This window comes from Buceros rhinoceros, unplaced genomic scaffold (assembly GCF_000710305.1).
Source record: "Buceros rhinoceros silvestris isolate BGI_N320 unplaced genomic scaffold, ASM71030v1 scaffold9753, whole genome shotgun sequence".
In the NCBI taxonomy this organism is placed as follows: domain Eukaryota; kingdom Metazoa; phylum Chordata; class Aves; order Bucerotiformes; family Bucerotidae; genus Buceros; species Buceros rhinoceros.
In genome coordinates this window covers 56,524-77,606 of record NW_010404220.1, presented here as the reverse complement: position 1 = coordinate 77,606, position 21,083 = coordinate 56,524, and the positions used below count along the sequence as shown (strand labels likewise).

At 38.9% G+C, this 21,083-nt stretch overlaps 1 protein-coding gene across 1 annotated transcript in view; it reads right to left on the bottom strand.

Moving 5' to 3' along the window:
* FYB (FYN binding protein) overlaps positions 1-21,083 on the bottom strand; it is a gene marked incomplete at its 3' end in the record, with an annotated part of 45,770 nt that overhangs the window by 21,100 nt on the left and 3,587 nt on the right. Inside the window, exons 2-3 of the mRNA XM_010133307.1 lie at positions 13,655-14,789; positions 651-810 (exon numbers count right to left, since the gene is read on the bottom strand). Of these exons, the coding sequence (XP_010131609.1) occupies positions 651-810; positions 13,655-14,789 (1,295 nt within the window). The remainder of the gene's footprint in view (positions 1-650; positions 811-13,654; positions 14,790-21,083) is intronic.

Genomic DNA, 21,083 nt, shown 5'->3' with positions numbered 1-21,083 from the left:
CAGAGCAGCTCATCATTCTGGCTCACCGTGTTTCAGGTCAGTTTTGACGCTAGTCTGATGTGGTTGTAACTCTCCGTTGCTAGGAGGCACCCCTTTCGTACACAGCTCTTCAAAGAAGGATAAAGAAAAGATCCCTGTATGCGACAGAAGCTTCTCGGCGTTACGACAACAGACCTCTATGCAGCTCCTTGGTGCAGTTTCACAACGAGCGCTGAGCTCAGTACCTCCAGTTTGCAAAGCTGCTTCCTGGGGCATTGACCGGTAGACCTGATTCTCCTGCCCCTCTTCCCCTCAAAAACGCAAGGGGAAGCTTAAGTTACTGACACAAATTATTTTCTGCCACTGTGTGAAGTCTTTGAAGCCTTCCGGAGTAAAAAACCCAGCAGAGTGTCTGCTGCCTACCCCCACCCAATGCCAACAGGTCAGAAAAAGGTGTTGTTATAGGTAAGACAGTCTAGGGAAACGCAGCATAGATGGAGGTTTCAAGCTAATAAAAACTAACAGGATCAGGGAAGGACAAGGGAAGTGGTGTGGGACTTCACTCCCCCAGAAACCTGGGACACTCGCAGCCTTAATCTGCTGCTGCATGAGTAAAATAATAGTCAGAAAAATGTGAGAAAATAAAGATCCGGGGGATTATAATCACTTACATTGTTTCAGAGCTGGGCTTGATGTTTCTGGGAGGCAGGCTGGGAGCTGCTGGTGCCCGCAGGTATGGGCGAGGTAGCACAGCAGGGTGTAATGGAGGCAAAGGAAGCAAGACTGCTGCTGAGGAAGGTGGCATCAGCTTCAAACCTTCCTTTTCAGAGCCTGAAAAAAAGCAGAACAGGCTGAATGTATCAAAAAACAGCTGAGAAAGGACCCTCACTGTTTACATGAAGTATTAGAATAAAATACCAGTACTGCACACACTCCAAAGCAAGTAAATTTTGTTGAATGTTTCTTAGATACATTTGGTACCTTATCTTCCCAGAGTAGAGAGGCTCTACCTAGAAGAATGTACTGCCTATAGAAGGCCTTGAAAATGTCTTTGCCAAGACGTGAAGACTCAAAACCATCACTTTATCCAGAATATAAGCTCTTGTGCTTTAAAAATAAGTTATCCTTTAATTCTACAATTTATTGGAAAAAAACAGCCCTGGAGTTTCACTTTAGCACTGATGCAGTCTTGCTGGAGTTTTCCTTGCTCAAGGGCAGAGTTTCAAGGGAAGCGATGAGAGATGGAAAAGATATTTTGGCATTAAGAGGTGTACAGGTTTCTATACATCTTCAAATAACATTTGCAACGTAAGTTGTAAAAGGCTAGACCTAATTGTCTAGCAAGCCTGTACTAGAAATGTGGTGGTTTGAGAAGCTGCACAGAAGCTCAATGAACAGGTGCAGCCTTAAAAACATGTTTATGCAGTGCACCAGGCACAGGAGCCATAATTACATGAGTAGGCTTGTGTGCATGTATGCTGCACTGAATTCATGCTCTGTGTACAAGCCACAATCAAACCATAGTAACCATTGCTTTGAGAGTTCATGTTAAGAGAGGTTTTTCAACACAACCAAATGAAATCATGGACGCCACGATGTCATATCTAGAATTTTGTATCATGAGTGGATTAAATATCGTGAGTGGATTAAACCCTACCCAGAAAGAATTGTCCCCAGGAGGGAACTGCAACAAAATTGAAGTGGGGAGCAGAAGGAAAAAGCAAATTTCAATTAAAACCAATTACATTTGAAAAGAACCCCCTTGCCTTCCAGGGGTTTTCTTTCCACCTGTATAATGGAGATTAAAATCTTATTAAGAAAAAGAAACTTTCACCATATTGGAAAAAAGTGGCTTAAACACAGTGTTACCAAAACTTCGGAAGAAAAACTCATTAACACCGAAGTAGCATTAAGAAGAGGCATTTTATATCAGCGCTGGGTGCGAGGGCTGTATCTTCCCCAAATCTCGCACCCCGTATGCTGCCCCAGCCAAAGCTTCTATCACCCGATTACATGAGTATTCATTATTTTTCCCTAAATAATCATACATATTCAAAACCTAATTAATAATTTTGCATAGCTATTACGCATGCGGCTTGACTGTCAGTCTCCCAAATAGCTCAGCTCGCACTTTCTCTTCTGTTTTGTCTTCTGCACTGCAGACTTCTAGTTTAGATTTTTCTCCTTCCTTTCCCAGACGGCCAAGGTTTTCATATCGCTATTGTACAGACTAGTATTTACAGGGTAACATAACAACAGTACAAAACAAATAATTAGTAATGTTTAATATAAAGACTGAAAGTTAGAAAAAAAAGCTTTCTTTAGCTGCTTGTGAGTCTGACATCCTGTCCTTGGGACAGACAGGAGGAGAAGGGAATTGACAACTATTAGAAGGATCCCTTATGTGTCACATGGAAATCAAAGCAAAAATACCAATCCTTGGCAGTTTTTCTGCTTATTAACAAAGAACTCAAAAATTTCTGGATAAATTCAGCTTCATGGATGATTGGAGCAGCTTGTCAGCATACATGCCAAAGCAGTGCATTTAAAACCTGTTAAATTCCTCCATTACTTAAACAGCAAAGTACTGAAAGTCCTAGTACTGCTGATTACACAGGTGAAATCTTTGGTGTTTTTGTTAAGGGATATTCATCTTGCAAAGGAAGACCCTTAAAATTTAAGATATGCCAAGATTAAAGTTGTATGGTGTCACATATATTTTTATAATTTTATGCAAAAGTGTAGTCCAAAAGACAAATGAAATCATGCTTTCACGTAGTACTGAGGAGGCTGCAGCAGGGTTAATGCGTGCCAGTTGGAAAGAGCCCGAAGGAGAACGGTGAGAGTGATTAGAGGTCTAGAAAACATGAATTCTTGGAGATACTGAACAAGTGGTATTTTAGGGAAATATGGTAAGACTGAGGGAGAGCAAAGTGAATACCTAAATCTCTGTCAAAGAAGAAAGAGATAAATTCTTTTTTTCCCTTCATTTCTGTAGCAGAGAAAGCAAGAAGTAGGGTGTTTAAAGGCCAGCAACATTTGTTATGAGGCACTTTCTAATACTGAACCTGGAATCTCTATGCTTTGAGGCCCATCTTGAAGAAATCATATAAAGTAATGGCACAAATTTTCTATAATCTCTCCAACTTTTCCAGCATTGTAAAATATCTGGTACTGGAATTCTACACAGCACGCACTTATCTGCCACATGTAGTGATGAAAATTATAAGGCATTCTTCTTCTTGCAATGTCCCTACTGATTGCATCCAGGGGATTACAGTATTTTCTCCAGTTGTCATCCGTCCTCCTGTTTTGGAAGTGCAGACAACTGAATATCAAACTAAGGCCCATCAACAAAAATCTTGTAATCAAAAACTTTGTAACTATATGAAGATCCCTTAAGGGTAATATGCCAAGAACTTAGGCTTATGGGCTGGCAACCATTATGCATTAGATTTTTCTGCCACATCATTGTACTGACTTAAAGTTGTTCATGATGCCTAGATTTTTTCCCAGGCCATTGCACTACCTCATTTCACGGGTACGGTTTCATTTTGTCTTCTACACATTTATTTGATAAACTTTTTTTTATGTGAGCCAAGATTACACATGATTGTGGTCTTGTTGTATCTGATTCTCTGAGGACTGTGTGTTTGCATTTAACTCTTCATAGTCTTTCTTCACCCACAGACTTGTCAGCTATAATCTTCATTGTTCTGAAATCTCTGACAAACATGAATAGCACGGACATTCTAAGCATGTATCTTCAGTCAAATTCTTTTAAGCAGACTCTAACCAAAGAAAGGAGCAAGAAAGTTTGGGTTTTGGATTTAGGTTTTTGTTTGTTTGTTTTTTTAATAAAACCCATGCTAATTGGTATTAATTATAGTCTCAAATTTTTGCGTTTTATCAGAGAATCCTACATCAGTTTTTCTGTGGTCTATTTATGTTATGTATGTTTATACAGTGTTGTGTATATGCACATGCATACATGCCATTATGTCATTGCACAGCGTTGCTTCATTGTGACTAGTTTGTAGGTCTGAGGTAAAAATTCTGCCCAAGTCTCTGTGCATAATACTCCTTTAATCTGATGTGTCTTGAGACATCTAATGTCTCAAATCCAGGCACTAGGATACTGAACCAGGAGAGGGCACCACGTGAATTTTAGATCAACTGCTTTTTTTTAATTATAAGGGCTAAGAACCTGTCCTTTTAATTTATGTATATTGCTGGAATCTAACCATTACTAAGTGAACAACATATTAATGGAATCACTCCTTTTTTATTTTCTAACTATTGCAACTGACTCTTCCCTGCTTTTAGAGTTGTAACTACTTACACTTATGACTGAGACTGATGTGGGTATAATTTGGCTTTAATTCCAGTAATGGGATGAGTTAGGTGAGAAGGTGACATTCAGTAAGAAAAAGCTGTTATAGCCAGGCCTGCAGAACAAAAGCTATCATACCGTTTCAGTAGTGTTTTGTTTCCTATTTTAATGGAGGATTTTAGCTTGACTCCAGTTTTATCTTTTGGTGTCTCTGAGACATTTGGTGCTCTGAGAACATGGAAAGGCTCTGTGCTGTAGTGGAACTGAAGTCAGCTCCAGGACACTCAAATGAGAAATCAAATTGAAACTACAAACTGGTTTCACAGACACTCAAATCTCTCTTATCACAGGAAACAGTGTTAAGGACCATCACTGTGTGGTAGCTTTGACCACTAACACCTCAGTTTCCAAATGGCCTCTTCTCTCTTCTTGGAACTCTCAGCTTTCTCGCATGCTGTGCTGAACTGAAGAAACAGATGCAGAAACTGAAGCTTTTCACAAAGAAATGAAAGATTGGATGAAAAGGAATGAGTTCCTCAAAACCTGTGCAGCTGTAAGGCGACTAAGAGAAACTTGCTGTAGAAACTGTCCTAAAGTTTAGAACAGAAAGTACCTAATAGCCCATCACACCACTGCTTGTGGTATTAAACTTCTTTAATCATACCCAGAGCTTCAGCATTTAGAGCAGGACTGCTCACAGAACACTGCAAACACTTCTCTTGTGTTCTTGGGAAATCTTCACAAACAACTTCCCTGGATGCAGGGACCAAAGGGTCACCTACATTCTTGGAGGATGTTTATATCAGGAAGTTCAGGACACTGAAGTTGTCTTGATGTAAAATCTGTGACTTTGACCATTGCCATTCCTGGTTTGTGAATGGGAAATACTGATACCTTTTTAGGTATCAGTAATAGCTATGATAGCTAACACAGCATCTAGAAAAAGATCCCACCTTCCCTTCATGTCCAGATATTTGGTGTTTGACAGCCTCAGGAGATATCAATCTGTGTGTAACGACATCCTATAATTTCCATGCCTCTCCTCTGTGAACTAAAACAAAAATTAGTAAAAAAAAAACAAAACAGGTCGAGCTTTTTGGAACCCATGTACTCTATGTAGTCAAAGTTTCAGGGCACAATGAGAAAAATATTTCCATTCTCACCTTGCTAAAATCTTCTGTGCTGTCCTGAGATGCTAATAGGAGAAAAATGTGGCAAACTGAAGGGAAATGCCAGCAGTGCCTGAAGTCCTTACTGGAGTAACAGATGCAACAGGCAGTACTTCATGGAGTAGGAATCTTAGGGGAACCAGTACTTTGGTGAGGGCCAGTTCACCCCATCCTTTTCAAAATCATAAAATTAAATTGGACTCATCTGCAAGAGTGATATGGGCTCTAGTACTAACAAAGCTGAAATGACAAAACTCTATTTATTACCCCCCTAAATACCAGGGTATCTCGCTGCTTAGATGAGAGATTGGCACACAGATGAAAAACAGTATCTAATTATCAACCTGAGCAGAACAGAAGCAGACAAAAACAGAACAAAAAAAAATTTCAGCACTCATACCTGCAGTTCAACATCCATTGGCGGAAGATACAAACCCTGATGATCAGTTCAACCTGTATTGCAATGGAATGCGATGACTTGGCACAAAGCCTTTAACTGGCAACAATGACAAATTTTAATAAACTCCCTTGAAGTACAAGACTATCCCATCCTGGCAGAGGGTGGTCTGGCTTCATATTTTTCTCACACCTTGGCTAGACTGCAGCCAAGTATACCTACTCTAAAAATCAATAGTGCTTAAAAAACTCCAGCTAGCTCAGAACAGCTGTATTGCATCTATCAACAACACACTCTCTTGGAAATGCATTAGCCTGCCCTCCAGTCTCTACACAATCCAGACTTAACTGCAAAGATTATATTCTTAATTATGTTTAAGGTGTCAGGCTGTAGCATCTAAGCCATCCATTGCCTTGACCCAGAAGTTTCTCATCCAAGGCTGCATTCAAAAAAAACTGGAACTGAACAGCAATGTCTATTACGCTACCTTTCATGTCGATTTCACTCTGATTGCACCTACTTCACCATAAATGCATAGCAATAGGCATAGGTAAGAAAATCCTTTTCCTCATAGGGCAGTCTCTTGCACATACGGGGAAAAACTGTTTCTTCATTTCATATCTGAAAAATCAGACCATACCACTTTTTCTTTGGCCTCGAGTATGGCCTTTGGCAAGACCTTACTCCTTTTGACCCCTGATGCAGTGGGATGAGGTGTCCACCCTTTCTGATTTACTAATGTCAAGAAAACTTGACAATGATCAGCTAGTGCAAGAAGACTCCAAACATTCTGCAGGAAAAAATGTCTGCAACTTTAAATTTCTTAATTAATGTCCTTAGTTTTTGTACAAAACTACTTCAGCATTTTTCAGGCAGTTACACGGTCAAAGCTTTTGTAATTTGAAAGAAGCACCCTTTAATAAAACAAAATGCTTTTGAGCTATTCTGCAAATGCAACACAGTTTTTCAGTCTTACTGCAAAACACTTCACTATTTCTACACGCAAGATCTGGGAAGCTTTCTGAGTTTTATAAAGTGTTTGCTAAGAACCTGAAACAGCATCTGCAGCAGCTGATCGCCCACTTCCTACTTTATTCAGAATGTGCAGAAAGCTGTTTTCTGCTCTGCTTCCCTAAACCGCGTATTCATCTAGATACAAGCCATGGTTTCAGGTCTCACAATTGTGTTGCTTTGGAGCTGCTCAAAGTAAGCAGCTACACCTACAACATTACTGAAGCTCAGTGCTCTTCATTGTGCTGTTGTTGGCCATACCATAACAACAGAGACACAAAGGTTATTGGAGATGCTGCTCACGTCTTGAAAACAAAGACCACTGAAAGTCTTTGGTTATCACCCTGCTTGAGTCCAGTCCCCACTTTAAAAAATGGCTGGATAAATCTTTTCTTCATTTTCTTTTCTTTTATTCTCCTCATATGTCCTGATGCTACTTCCAGTTACAATTAGTTGCCAAGTAGATTTTTCAGCAAAATATGTATCAGCTTAAGAATGGGAAACTTTCAGCCAGTTCATATCATTCTTGTCAAGCTCTAAAATATTTTATTTTAAGATACTAAAATATTTAGCATCTTAAAAAATAGCTCTAAAATTATTAATGTAATTTATATTATCATTATTTTCTGGGTTTCGGAATACTCACAGCTTTGGTACAGCAGAGCTACTTGTGTACTGTGACCCATGTGATGCAAGCAAATGATGAATGTTCACCAAAAGTGTCGCTTAATGTGAATCAAAGTAGGTGTAGGAAATAGCAAGATTTCAAAAAGTAAACCAAAGTTATGTAATTAAGCAGAGAAAATTACTCAATTCCATCAGTTTTACTGTTTTTCTCTCTAGCAGTTTCCTTTCTGTCACCTCCCATGACAAAGTCATAGTTTTTTTTTTCCCCTCTCTATACATTCGCCTTTCTAACTAGTGTTCTCAACGCTCTTTCAAGTTCGTGTGACGTGTAATCCCAAAGATCCTGCTGGAAGGTGGACACTGATTTTTACTACAGCATAATGCATTATGTGTTTCATTCAGAACTTGAAGAAGTACAGACCTATTGAGAGAATATGATAGGCATATACTGTGAGTCAAAAAAGAATTGGCCTCAAAACAATTTAAACTGTATTCAATGTGTATTTGGAATTGGTAGTAAGTTCAGACTTTCTCAAGAATTAATGGGTGCATTTGCATGGTTTATCTTCGGAGTTTGAAATTCTATATCTTAGATTCTGAAGTCTCTGCTTATATAGCTTACTCAGTGGGATTAGCATAGTCAACAGCACGAATGACTTTAGAATCCATACACAGACTATCATCAGTGTGTACATGAGAAAAATATATTTTTGTGCCTCCACACTATCATATAGACAATGCATATCTTACTGTTAATTTCACTAGAATTGGATAATCTGGAAGAGCACAAGTGTGCCATATAAGGCCTAGAAAAACCGACAAGGGAGATGTATAGGGGAAAACCTACGAATGTGCCAGTTGCAGAAGGTACAAAACTGAGAGCAGTCCTCTGGTGGTTTATTGATGGATTTTATTCCTTTTTAACTAAAAGTGTGTGTTAAGTTATTTGAAAGATATTGCAAAATGTCGTAGCTAAGGAAATAATCGAGGGCAACCAGTTTAAATCTTAAATTGTGATGTTTTTTGTGTACGTTTTCTTCCTAGTGCACAACAACAGTAAACATGAACCCGGATCAATCTTCTGCAGAGAAATACTTTCCCTTGAGGTCTCGCTTAAGGCTTATTTAATTTGTAACTTGGATTAGATTTATCTGTTTCCTTAGGCAGATAAATAACTCTCTCATTCATATTTCTATCAGGATGGTTGCATTCATTTTTAAAGTGCAGTGATTTACGTTTTTCAGTGCTGCAAGCCATACTGACAGTTTAATTTGTAGTCTGTGTGATCATAATTTCAATTTTCTGGTAAATGTGTGGGGGACCAGTAATAATAGACATCAACATCATGAAATCTAATAAAAGACTAGGTAAAAAGCCTTGGACAGATGATTTGGCTCAAGTTATAATTCTTTTTTATCCTCTTACACCTTATTACTGAGTTGTGTAACTTTATCCAATCTAGCACTGAGGTAAAAAAGAAAACCTACACTGACCTTTTAAGTCCAGATTCAGCAGTAAACAGCAGTGACATCCTCTGATAAAAAAAAAAATCCCCTGTTCTTTACAATTTTGGAAGCCTCTGTTTCGTTTTGCCATGAAGTAAGAGCAACAACTGACTGGTTCTAAGCAGGTTTGCAGACATAGTGAAGACATTTACCTTCCTTGTGAGTGGCACACGGTCATTAATCACTTTGCCAACAGAGTGTTGCGATAACTTTGACAATGCACCTCAAATTTTAATTCCTCCTTTCTCATCTTGCCCAAGTCAGATAGCCATGTCACTGTGTGGGTACACAATCAGTTGTGGAACAGGAGCTAATAATGACAGCACACACAACCATAATCCAAATTACAAAACGTGAGAATTTTCTTGCATGTCTCCTTTTCTCCTAGTTTCAGTAAAGTTTCTCTTTTTTTTTTTTTTTTCTCCCAGTAGAGCTCAAAATGAAGCCTAGCTGAAACCCCAGTGTTGTTCGTTCGCAAGGTGCTCAGAGTTGTTTAGAACACTAGGGACTCTGAGCCTTCAACTGACTTTACGTGGGTGGACATCTGTATACTTTTGATCCCACTGAGGTTAACCCAGGTGCAGTTCTCCACTGAAAGCAACAGTATGGTTGTGGCCTCACATGGAAAGCTGTCAGCAAAATTACTTGCCTTTTTTTTTTTTTCTAACAAAGCCATGTTTGCACCTTGCATTGTTTATTATAAACCAGTATCATTAGTATTGTTTTCTGAATCTAGAAAGCACATACATCTCCTTGATTCTGAGCTGACACAAATAAGATCTACTCTTAGGGAAAATTGCTGTAATGGTCAAACACAGGAGTTTGCCAGAGTACCCTGTACAGGCCCAGACAGTATTTTCTTAAAGACTGTCTTCACTGGAAAATAATAATGCATCAATAGTCAAACTTTCCTAAGCAAGACACTTGTATCTGCAGAAGTTTTATCAAGAAAAGTTTTTCAGGACTAGGTGAAAATTTCTAATCCGAAGCAAAGCCAATAGAAAACGAGCATCCCTTAGTATTCAAGTAGGCATGGTGGACAGTTTCAATCCTTCTCTCATACATGACTAAGACTGCCTTAGGACTTACCTAACGTAAGTCCTTCAGCCTCTAGCATTTAGAATTATTTCATGCCTAGTGAATAGTTGATTACAGAAAAACAGTAAAGCAGCTCTTATGGGAAATGAAAAAAAACAACCGAAGAAAAAAATCCAACCCAAAACCAAAAAAACCAGGTGAACCGATACATCTGAGAAAGCTGAGTTCAAACTCCTGGTTTAAATCAAGCAATACAAGGTTTTCTGCCCCCCAGCATGAGCCTCTAGCACCATGTATGGAGCTTTTCTCAAAGGACACCACGAAGCCTAACATTTGCCCTGGTACAGGTCAGAACTCCCAAAGGTTAGATCTCATAAAGCCTCATTGAATGGGAAACCATTTCCATTTGTTAGCCGTTCTTTTGCTCAGCACCTGCATTATGACAGCAGATTAAGCAACTATGGGAAGGTGCTGCTTATCAGGACAAAATAATGAGCAGGAAGAATTTGTTCTGTGGGGGTGGCATCATCCTGACATGACTTTGAGTCTTGAAATGCCAGTTAACAAAAAATAAAAAAAAAGAAAAAAGAAAACAATTCGGTTTAACTGCCTTTCCAAAGCAGGTAGGTTTTGTAATTCAAGTTCAACATTTCCAAGAAACCCAGCTGCGACGAATAGGTGTTGACCTGAAAATGAGTTTGTTCAGGATTCGCTGTAGTGCACCTGGTCCCTCCACCAGAACTGTTCTATGGAGAGTTCTGGCCACAAGGAAATGAGCTGCATTGATTAAAGTCAAACAGAACATCAAGGTCTACATACCAGCTCTACAGGGGAAGGCTGAAGTTCAGGGCCACTATGAACAGCTTCGTATTGATGTGGTTTCTACGTCTTTCAATTCTTCCCTGATCCAAAGACCGTGAAGAAGGGAAGACGTGTCTGACGCTCAGTTTTACTTAGCTGGAGTGTATTTTGCAACATGTTTGGAGAAGAATCTGTGTCATCACACTGGGCAACTCCATTCCTAGCTCATGATCCCAGTGAGACTTATACAGGCCTGTGGCTGCACGAGTGCTGGTTAGTGACAACATGAGATCCATCTTCTAGCAAAAGCTCTGGTATTGTTCTCACAGCCTTGTTCACAGTACTAATTTTAAATGGATAGAATAAATATTTCTAACCGTCAGTTTTAAAAAGAGGATGAAAAAATTCTTTGTGTCTATAACTGCATGGGAACCAGCAAAAAAAAAAAAAATTAAATAGTTGAAGAAGCAGCAAACAAATAAAACATTCACTCCATTAATTACTTTAAAATAAACTAAAAAATGTATTTTTTAAATTAATTGCAAGTTTACATGTTCCAGACTTTGTCAGAACTTCTCAAAGTTGTAGCTAGCAAAGATCTTACTGTTTTTGTTTAATCAAAACATTTGCTGATGTCATTTGCTGAAAATTTTGAGACGGCTCTAGACACTTGAGTAAAGCTGGTCATGCCGAACAGTTATCTCTGGAGAAGGGGTAGCTGCTCAGACTGCTGCATATTGGCATATTTCTTTTAAAGAGGCACACAAATTTAGGCTATTTAAGGATCTATTCCTGACCATGGATTTGTGAGAACACTTCCATAACTGTAGGTAATGCAGGAAAATGAGAACATAGCAGCTGGCAAGAAAATACATTTTATTTTACTGATACGCTCCTAATTTTTGAGTGGAATTCATAACAACAGAATATATAGTTGCATGCACACTGTGTTTTTAGTATGGCTTTTTGTCTTTAGAGAAGGTCAGCTCTGAGCTTTGTCATCTGGTCACAACCTTCAAATATCTTCTCTCTCAGGAAGATCAGTCCTATGAACATTCTAAACTGCTAAAACATGAGCCATACCACATTCTATACATGGAAGGCACAAGGACAAATTTTGTGTCAATTAAATTATGTGATTGTACCTGATGTACTGCACATGTACAGCATGGATTTATTCAGAACGTATATCACCTACCTTAGGCATCTAACTTAAACACTGTGAATCACACAACTGGGCATCTCGCTTTTCCACTGACTACACTGAAAACTTAAGAGTCTAACTTTGATCTGTTAATTAAATCTGAGAGAGATGGTTAAGGCAAACTAATATAGGTGAAATACCCCTCATTATCTGAAATTACTTAGCTGTGTGTAACAGCTGACACAAATAGTTGCAGGGCATAGCTCATTACTTGAGCTAAAAAAATATATGTGAGGATTGAATATACTCTTCGCTTCCTAAGCTCAATGCAGACAGGAGTGCATTAAGAAAAAAAAAGAAGGGGAAAAACAAAAGCTTAAACATTAAATTTTAATATAGGATTAAATTTTTATTTCTGTCCTTGTTTTTCTCATGCACAAGATCAAGGACAGCTTTCCTCTGGACCCATGCAACTTAGAACTTTGATTTCAAAATGGGGTCAGAGTTTCTTATGCAATCATAGTTCCTAGCATCTCGTGCTATAAGAAAAAAGAGAAAGCCTCCTTCAGCTGCTATAGAACTTATAATAGAAATATACTGTTCCAATGCCCATTCCTAACGGAGTAGCTGATTTACCTTTTTAGAATTATTACAGTGTGCCTAAAATCTTTGGAGGAAAACCTTAACTAAAAAGTTTGAAATACCAGTGATTTAAGCGATAATTAAGGACATTCAGAACCTCTGGAAAACTGACCTCTCCTTCAAGGAGGTGACAGTGGATATGTAGGTTAGAAAATTACATATTTACATGAGATTTTCAGGGACATATCTGAGTGACCTGATCTACTTTAAGGTGTCCCTGCTCACTAAGAGAGGCTGGACTAGATGACCTTAAACCTAGTGACAAGCCTTAATATTCATGGCTAGAATATGACCCTCAGAAATTTCAGAGGCTTGGTTCTTCACAAAAATAGAGGCAGAGCCTCAGGTGCTGCTAACTGTCACACCACTGCATTGATATAAACCTGAAAAAAACCACTACGTCCCCTCTAACGGCTTTTGGAGTCTGGATTCAGATCTGGGTATAAAATCGATGCAGTTTCATATGGAGACAATAGATTCTTGTAATTTGGATAGTGTTCAACTTTCTAAACAAACTTTAAAATACAGCATCTTATAGGGTCACACTGTGATTAGTTGTGAAAGGCAAAAAAAAAAAAAGAAAAAAAAAGGAAAAAAAAGTAGTTACTACAGGTATATCATTTTGTGGCCCTCAAGCAATGCCCAGGAAGTTACTCTTGAGAACATGACACATAGCATGGACATCTCATTTATAGGAAGACAGGACTTAAATGTCTGTTGAGAACAGTACTTAAATTCCCTGTCACGTTATAGCTACATCTAAGTAGTTTTGAAAAACAAATAAACCCAATACAGAAAGCGTTCATCCTACACTTCACCGCTGAGAGAGGGAGAATATAATTTTAATTTCTGTCTTGTAAGGAAAAGACACAATCTTAGGTTAAAGCTTTAAGGGGTTGTCTGATGCACAAGTCTTGTGTTAGAAGAGGGCATTACTCCTGAAATTAATTGGGTACTAAATGTGTGAAAAAGCCCATGCCCAAGAAAGCAAGAACAGAGAGAACTCACTGTCTTTTGGCAAGCTCTTACGGAAGTTTCCCACGTCCACACTGGGGGGTCTGCTCGGCTTCTGCGGGGACTGGCCCAGCTTGAACTGTGGTGGCAAGGTTTTCCGCTTGAAGATTCCTGAGCTCCTGTCCCTATCATCGTCCTCTTGTGATCCACCTGACGGCCTTCCTCCAGCAAGGTCTGTGTTTATCTCATGGAACTTACAAGAAGAAGAACCTGATTGTTCCTGGATGGTTTTCTTAGGAAAGACTTTCTTGGCAGTACTCATTTCTTTTCCGTCAGTCTTTTCCTCCACGTTTTTGAGGGTGCCTTGAAATGAGCCGGACCAGCGGCCAGTAGGTTTCAGTGTAATGTTAGAAAACTGACTGCCTGCAGCTTCTGCAGCACAGTTTCTATTTTCATTCATTTCCTTTGCTGCTTTAAATGAGGATGTAATTGGTCTAGGGCCCAATAATAGTCTTTTTTGTAAAAAAACGTTTTTGTTAGAAGTGTCTTCTTTGCTGGAGATGTCATGGCTCAGGGAGGGTTTCTGTCCAAGAGGTGGTCTAGAGACAGAAGGTTTGGGGTCATTTTGTTGTGTTGCAGACATGAACGTTTCCCAAACTGTAGATACTTTTGAAAATGCTGGTTTTGCCTCTCTCTCCTGTGGTGCAAAATTTGATTTTGGTTGTGTTCCCAAGGGATATTTTTCTTTCTTGTGAGAAGCAGATTTAAGGAACTTATTCTCTGTAGGATTTGGCTCTTCTTTTGCTAAGGCACTAGTTTTGGTGGGGGGGTTAGTGTATTCAGCTTTTCCACCTTTTTCTCTGTTAACTGCCTGAAGCTGAACCCCAAAGATTTGTGCCACTGAGTCCAAAAATAAGGGCCTTGTATTGTCCTCTGTTTTATCATGAGTTGAAGGGTCGTCTTCTAGAGGAGGCTTAGGATCAACAGTTTTGTGAAGAGTACTGGGTGCTGAAGAAGAAGTTACATTTCCTTGATTGGGAGATTTCCCAGGTGCTGCTGTACTTGTCTGTAATCCTGGATGGGCAGGTTGACGTGGGACTTTGAAAGGCTGACTGCTTTCAGAATCATCCTTTGTGGAGGCTTTCTTCTCAAATACCTCCATGAGTTTTCTCACACGCCCCTTGCCATCCTGTAAACATAACGAAGAGAAAGAGATGCAATGAGAAAGTCCCCATTGCAATGTTCACACATACTGTACTTTAAAGAGTTTCCTGGTCTGAGGCTTGTAGTACTGCTGATTGGCTGTGGAGATATTGTGACACATCTTCCTGTAGGGTTAGAGAAGCTGAGCATTTTGTTGTATTCTTGCCTTGTTTATACAATTGTTCAAAATTTTCAGTGCTCGTACTGCCATTAGACAGTGGTCATACAGCTCCTTTTGGGCATACTATAATTTCTGCTTATTTCTGGAACTGGGAGCTGAACACATAATAAATAAAAGAAAATACCTACTACTTTAAAATTAGTGTACCCCTAAAAATATGAGTGTCCTGTGGTGAGAAGCATAGACTATACTAGAATGTAGATGATACACCAGACTAGCATTATTCCTGCCAGCTCTTTGGAGAACTGCAAGTTCCTTTGTGAAAACAAATTCTTCTGGTCTGGAGTGTGTGTGTCAGTTTTTCTTTCCCTTCTCAGCAATTTTTTTCCCTGCTGCTTCCCCTGCCTTTGCTTTGCCCTTGTTTCTCTTCTACATTTTGTATCCGAAAAAAAACTATGCATGTGTTGATGGAAAATGAAAATATGTGGAGTAAAACAGTAAGAAATGAAAATCAATACACATAGATACTGTTAAAGGCACTTAACTTAAACCTGTCTTCACTCAAAAATGTTTTAATTGGCTAGCCCTATTCGATACCTTTTTGGACCAGTCTTTAGTACGAATTGAGAGCAAAAGCTCAATACATTTTAATTCAGTACAATCAAAACACAGCAAAGTGAAGAACGGGCAAAGGGGAGTGAGTTGGTCCCACTACACTATACCAGGGCCACCTTTGGGTCACAGGACCCCTGTGCAGCAAGGAGTGCTTTCTCAGCCAACAGTGGCAGCACGGGCGCAGCTATGGCAGACACACTGGCTTATCTGATTCACAACTTGTTTCAGTGGGATCTGTTTTTTTTGTGTGTGGAAGTTAAAATGTAAGATTAATGGTATAAAATAGGGATGTTGTAACTAGGAAGATCTCTGAATAATTTGTTTTGGAAATGAAGGAGTATCATTACAAAGTACATTAAATAGGGATCTGAAAAAAATTTTTAGATGGAGGTTGAAGAATTAACTGTATATTCACTCAGTACAGTTCAGCGGGTGTTCAGTACTTACTTTTACTTCGTTACCAAGAGCTTCTAAATTGGGGTTTGCCAGTCTTTCAGTATCACCAAGAAATTCAGTCTTTCCAGACTGTTTGTATTATGCTGCAAAGTTACAATAAATGCAGCCAAAGCAAGATAGACATATGTGAAACTTGTTATCTCTATCGGGAGGGGATGGGAGGAAATTCTATAGAGATTATCAGGTATAAGCCATCTACTGCTGGTTGACGCATATGCACTCATACACAGAATTACACTGCAGAGTGTAATCTCTAATCATTCAAGATTTCTCCCACAATACCTCACAAAGCACTGATCCTCCCCACCTAAACAGAAAGTTAAGCTAATTGCAATGCCAGAGAGAATAACAAAGCCTTTTGTCTCTAATCTCTTTTGACCTTGTACTAATGCATGCTTTTTTGTTTAACTTCTGTAAGAAAATCTAAAGCATCAGAGGTACTATAACTTCACCTCAGCATCTGCAGTCTTCAGAACTTATAAATTACAATCCAAACAGCTGCTTGGTTAACTCAGCAACTCATTTCTTTGGAAGTAGTAAATGGAAGAAATAAATGGATTCTTCTGCTGCCTCTTCCATGTGAAATTAAAGAAAACTTACAGAGTCAAACCGCAGTAATGTGAACATTCTGGGCAAGAGACACTCAGCATGTAGACCTTTTGGAAGCTGGAAATGTGGTTTTGATGAGACTTTTCTTGTTATGATATATGGTTTCTGAGAAGTTTTCTACATCTTTGCAACAGCAAAATCAATTACATTCATGCATGCTTTCAAATGCACTGAACCATTCGTTATTGCCATGTTAGGACTATCAAAGGATTTCTTTAAATAATTTTCTTTCCAGTACTGTGACCAAACCTTGCCCTAATCTTGCAGATTTACGAGCTCTTCAGGAGTTAAAAGCTCCTGGGCACATACATGGAAGTGTTTTCAATCCACAATGCAGCCTCCCTCATCTACTGACAGTGAGTAGTAAGTGGTAAAAGCAACACCAAGAATCAGAAGAGAGTAAGAAACTCCATGAAATCTGTCTGCTTGTCTTTAATGTATGTCACCAGTTTCTGCATTTATAAGCTACATTATACTGGAAGCCATATTGTGGATTCTAATGCACAAATGGGCAGGACAGGTAAACAGATGGTGAACTGGGAAAAAGAGAGAATCTTTTATTTGTGGCTCTTCTCATAGAATAATCCCTGCAGTTTCTGTGTCTGCTTTCCCCAAACTGACAACAGTTACCCATTCCATTAGCAGATACAGTGGGTTGTAAATCAGGAATTGGGAACTTGAAAATATTCTGAAGTGGGATTATGTTCTCCCTACCCTTCCTCTCTAAAGTGCAAAGTGTCTGTGGGACAGAGGGGTCTCACGCAGGAAGTACTTGGTTTGTTTTCTGAGCTTTCTCTTCGCGCTCTGTTGGGAAACTCACTGCAAAGTATTTTGGCTTTTCAGCATCTGATCTGAACTGGAAGCAGCACCTAAGGAACACAGTAACATTTGTTTTGGTATGAGGTGGTTGCACTATTAAAACGCGTTTGCAGAAATCTAGACCAGTACCCAGGTTTTAGTTCCCATGCCATAGATTCATCGAGGGGATTTGTATACACAGTGCTTTCCTAGCCTCCCATTGCCTTCAACAGAGACTCACACAGACGCCAAGATACTCTTGTAGAGAATTCTTCCACAACTAGATCTTAATTACACCTCAGTGTAAACAAGTGCAGTTTTCCATTATTTACAATATAACTTCACACTTCTGTACAGAATTACAGTGCAATGAGAACACAAGAAATACGAAGATTCCAACTGTATTTTTTCCTGAATTTACTGTGAATATTCCAGTCTCCACTAGTAGCCTGATAAAAAAAACCAAAACATTTGTTTTGTTTTGGCATAAACATGCCCTCATTATTCACTTTCCAGTCTCGATGAAGCCAGAAGATCATTTCAGTTTCCCTTGTGATTGCTCTTTCCTCAAACAGCAACACTGGGTCAGTGAAAGGAGTAGCATGTGTGTGTGCACGTGACACTTAATTAAGCAAATTAAATATATGTAAGTGTTGACTGTACAAGGACTCGTGTAGTTCTTTAAAATGCAAGCAGATCTGATTTACAAAGGAAAAAAAAGCCCTTTTTCTTTTTACTTATCATTTGTAACTTTTCCTTTCTATTCCCAAGTAATAGGGTCTAAAGAGGCCTTTTGAAGACTCATAGTCTTTTAACAGAATCAGTACTTGATCAGTCTGCTAGAAATAATAAAATAAAGATTATAAAGCTGTCTGTTTAAGAAGAGAAAGAGGTGTATACTCATGAATTCTGTGACAGTAGAATAAACAGGGAAGCTGGTAAGTACTAAGGGAATTGAGCCCTAAGCCATGGACAAGGTATGAAGAATAAAGAACTGGACAGAAAAGACAAGGAAAATGAGATATGAAAGTTACAGAAAAATACAAACCTAAAATTTATTTGACAACTTTATAAGGGCCTGACTTAACTTCTACTGAAGTTAATGGATGTGGTGTAGCTGCTTGCACAAGATGCTAGTGCCATTCTGAATTAGTAATAAATTATTGCTTGACTGTTTCCTTTTCCAGACAGACAGACTTCAGAATTATGCAACTTGGTTGTTTCAAGAAGACATAAATAATTTTCAGGTTAGTTTTCTTCCCCTTGAGTCTAGTTATAATTACTAGAAGTCTCCCTCTAATAGTGAGTGCAGCATTTGGGAAGTGCAGTTAAGATTTTGCAGTACTTTGTTCCTATGAATGTAGGTAGTGGAAGTATGAGAAGTAGGCAGAAGGACAGCACCTGTCCAAACAAAAACACTTGCTAACAGAATGGTTGGTATATGGAAGAAACAAGCCCTCATCAGATTCCAAATAACGAAAAGAGATGTTATTCTGCTCTCTGAGAGTTTTTTGAAAGGTGGACTGCAAAGATGGAGAGGATAGACAGAAATCTAAGGGATTCCCTGGTGCGAGGCTGACAGCCCCTATGTTATCCTGAGAGCATAGTTTCAAAGATCCCTCTAATACTAGCAACACAAAACCAAACACTCGTGAGGACATGCTCTTGTCAAAATTAACAAGACAGGGTTCCAGCCTGATCGCATGGTATTCTGTATCTTTTCTGTTATTCATTCCTCTACACCTTTGTTGCTTTTCTCTCTCAACACTTTTTCTCATCTTTTACCTAATCATAAGATCAACTACATCCTCTTGCAGGACCATGAGAGGACTAGTTCATCCACTCCACTACTGAGACCAGGACTAGTGAAGACATAAGACTTGACTAGGACAGACAAAAAAATTCCCAGCTTTGTTCCAAACCATTGCCGTTACAGCCAATGCATGAGGCCAAAGCATCCCCTCATCCTATGCCCTGATAAGTTTAACACAAAGTTTCACTTTTACTTTCTTGATGCTTTCTGACACCTGTCTACGTGAAAATCAGAAAAGCTATGAAGCATTGGCAACTCAGTCTTCAGCAACAGAAGTCTGGCAGCTTCAATTTTCCATCAAGAACTTACAAGCAATAAAACCAGACTAATATACCTCTTCTTAAAAAGGATTTTGGTTTGGTTTGGTTTGGTTTTTTTTAACATGTCTTTATATAAGCACAGGGATTCATGATACTCAATAATTTGGGATTTTAAATTTATTTTTCTCATATGCAAATCAATGGCTTTCAGAATAATGTAAATTTTCTGGCAAGTCTACACAGAAATGAAGCAGACAGCTCCCTCTTCATTCAGAACCCTATTGATATATACAGTGACTGCCTATGAGTATCTTTGTTTCGACTCTGCTTATTCCACTAGAACTTATGTAACATCTCCAAGTCTCAAGAAAGGAAAACCTGAGTTCCTGCCACTGAAAAGTTCCCACCCTTATTTCTAGAACTTCAAGATCTCATACGATTTTAAAAGATATTTCGTGCATTCAAAGACGTTGAGTACAATTCTGACTCACTGTTGGAAAGAAAAATATTTTCCATGACCCACTACAAACAAAATACATAAACTGGTATCTCAATCCATATTACGGTACATCAAAAAATACCCCAGCCACAAACCAACCAGCCACAGATAATGCAAAAGGAATTACTAGAAAATAATTTGCTTTAAGTGATACAATTTCTGTTGTTATTCAAAATGTAAAGGTCATTTAAATTAGGACTGCTTTTAGTAAAATTTCAGGGAACCAAACAAAAAACTTTGAGAGAAAAAAGTACATGGCACCAGCTTGCCATCTTTTCAGCTCCATAACTAGTACTAAGTAAAATCTACAATTAAAATTTCTACTTGTATGAGATTATATGTAATACCTTGTACTGATTCTATTCCTCCCAGAACTTTGCACATTTATACCTAAGACAAACATGTACAACAATTTACCTGGAATCCCCAAAGCTCTTCAGTGTTTTGATACAGGCAGAAAAAACTGACTCTCTCAAAGAGACAACTCGCGGGTGTATTACCTTAACAGCCTGGTCTATTTGCTAAGAAGACTTCTGCTTCTCAGCAAGGATTTGCGTAAGAATGCTGCCTGTGGGTTTCGTTATCACGATCAGCAGAGAAAACTGTTCTCCTCAGGATATTAGGCAAGAAATGGTAGGGGAAAAGGGAACTAAAATGTGTTCGGACTTTTTGGCTGCTGCCGTCAGCAGTATTCACCATGTGATAGCTTAAAGTATTGCATTTACACCATATTGTAGAGTCCTGTCAAGCTATATTGGTGCTTACAAACTTGAGGCTTTACAGGGAAATTGCTAATGAAATGTGTGTGGTAATTGCAAGCATAAAGACAAGATGGGACTGACCCCTTGGGTTGTCAGGTCTAGTCCCCTGCTACCATCGAGAATCACTGCATATGTTCCCACTCAACAGGTGTCAGCTAATGTGTTTGTTTCCTCCCACCTTTGCCAGTAGGATCTCAAGAGATTCTGCTGGCCGGTGTTTTAAAGCCTTTGTCTATTACATGAACTCAGTATAGATGAGAGAGTGTAACAGAATTAGCTGTGAGGATGGGAGAAGAAAAAGACAGAAATTATTAGCTGCAGCAGGTAATCCTTAAACCTTCCATATGT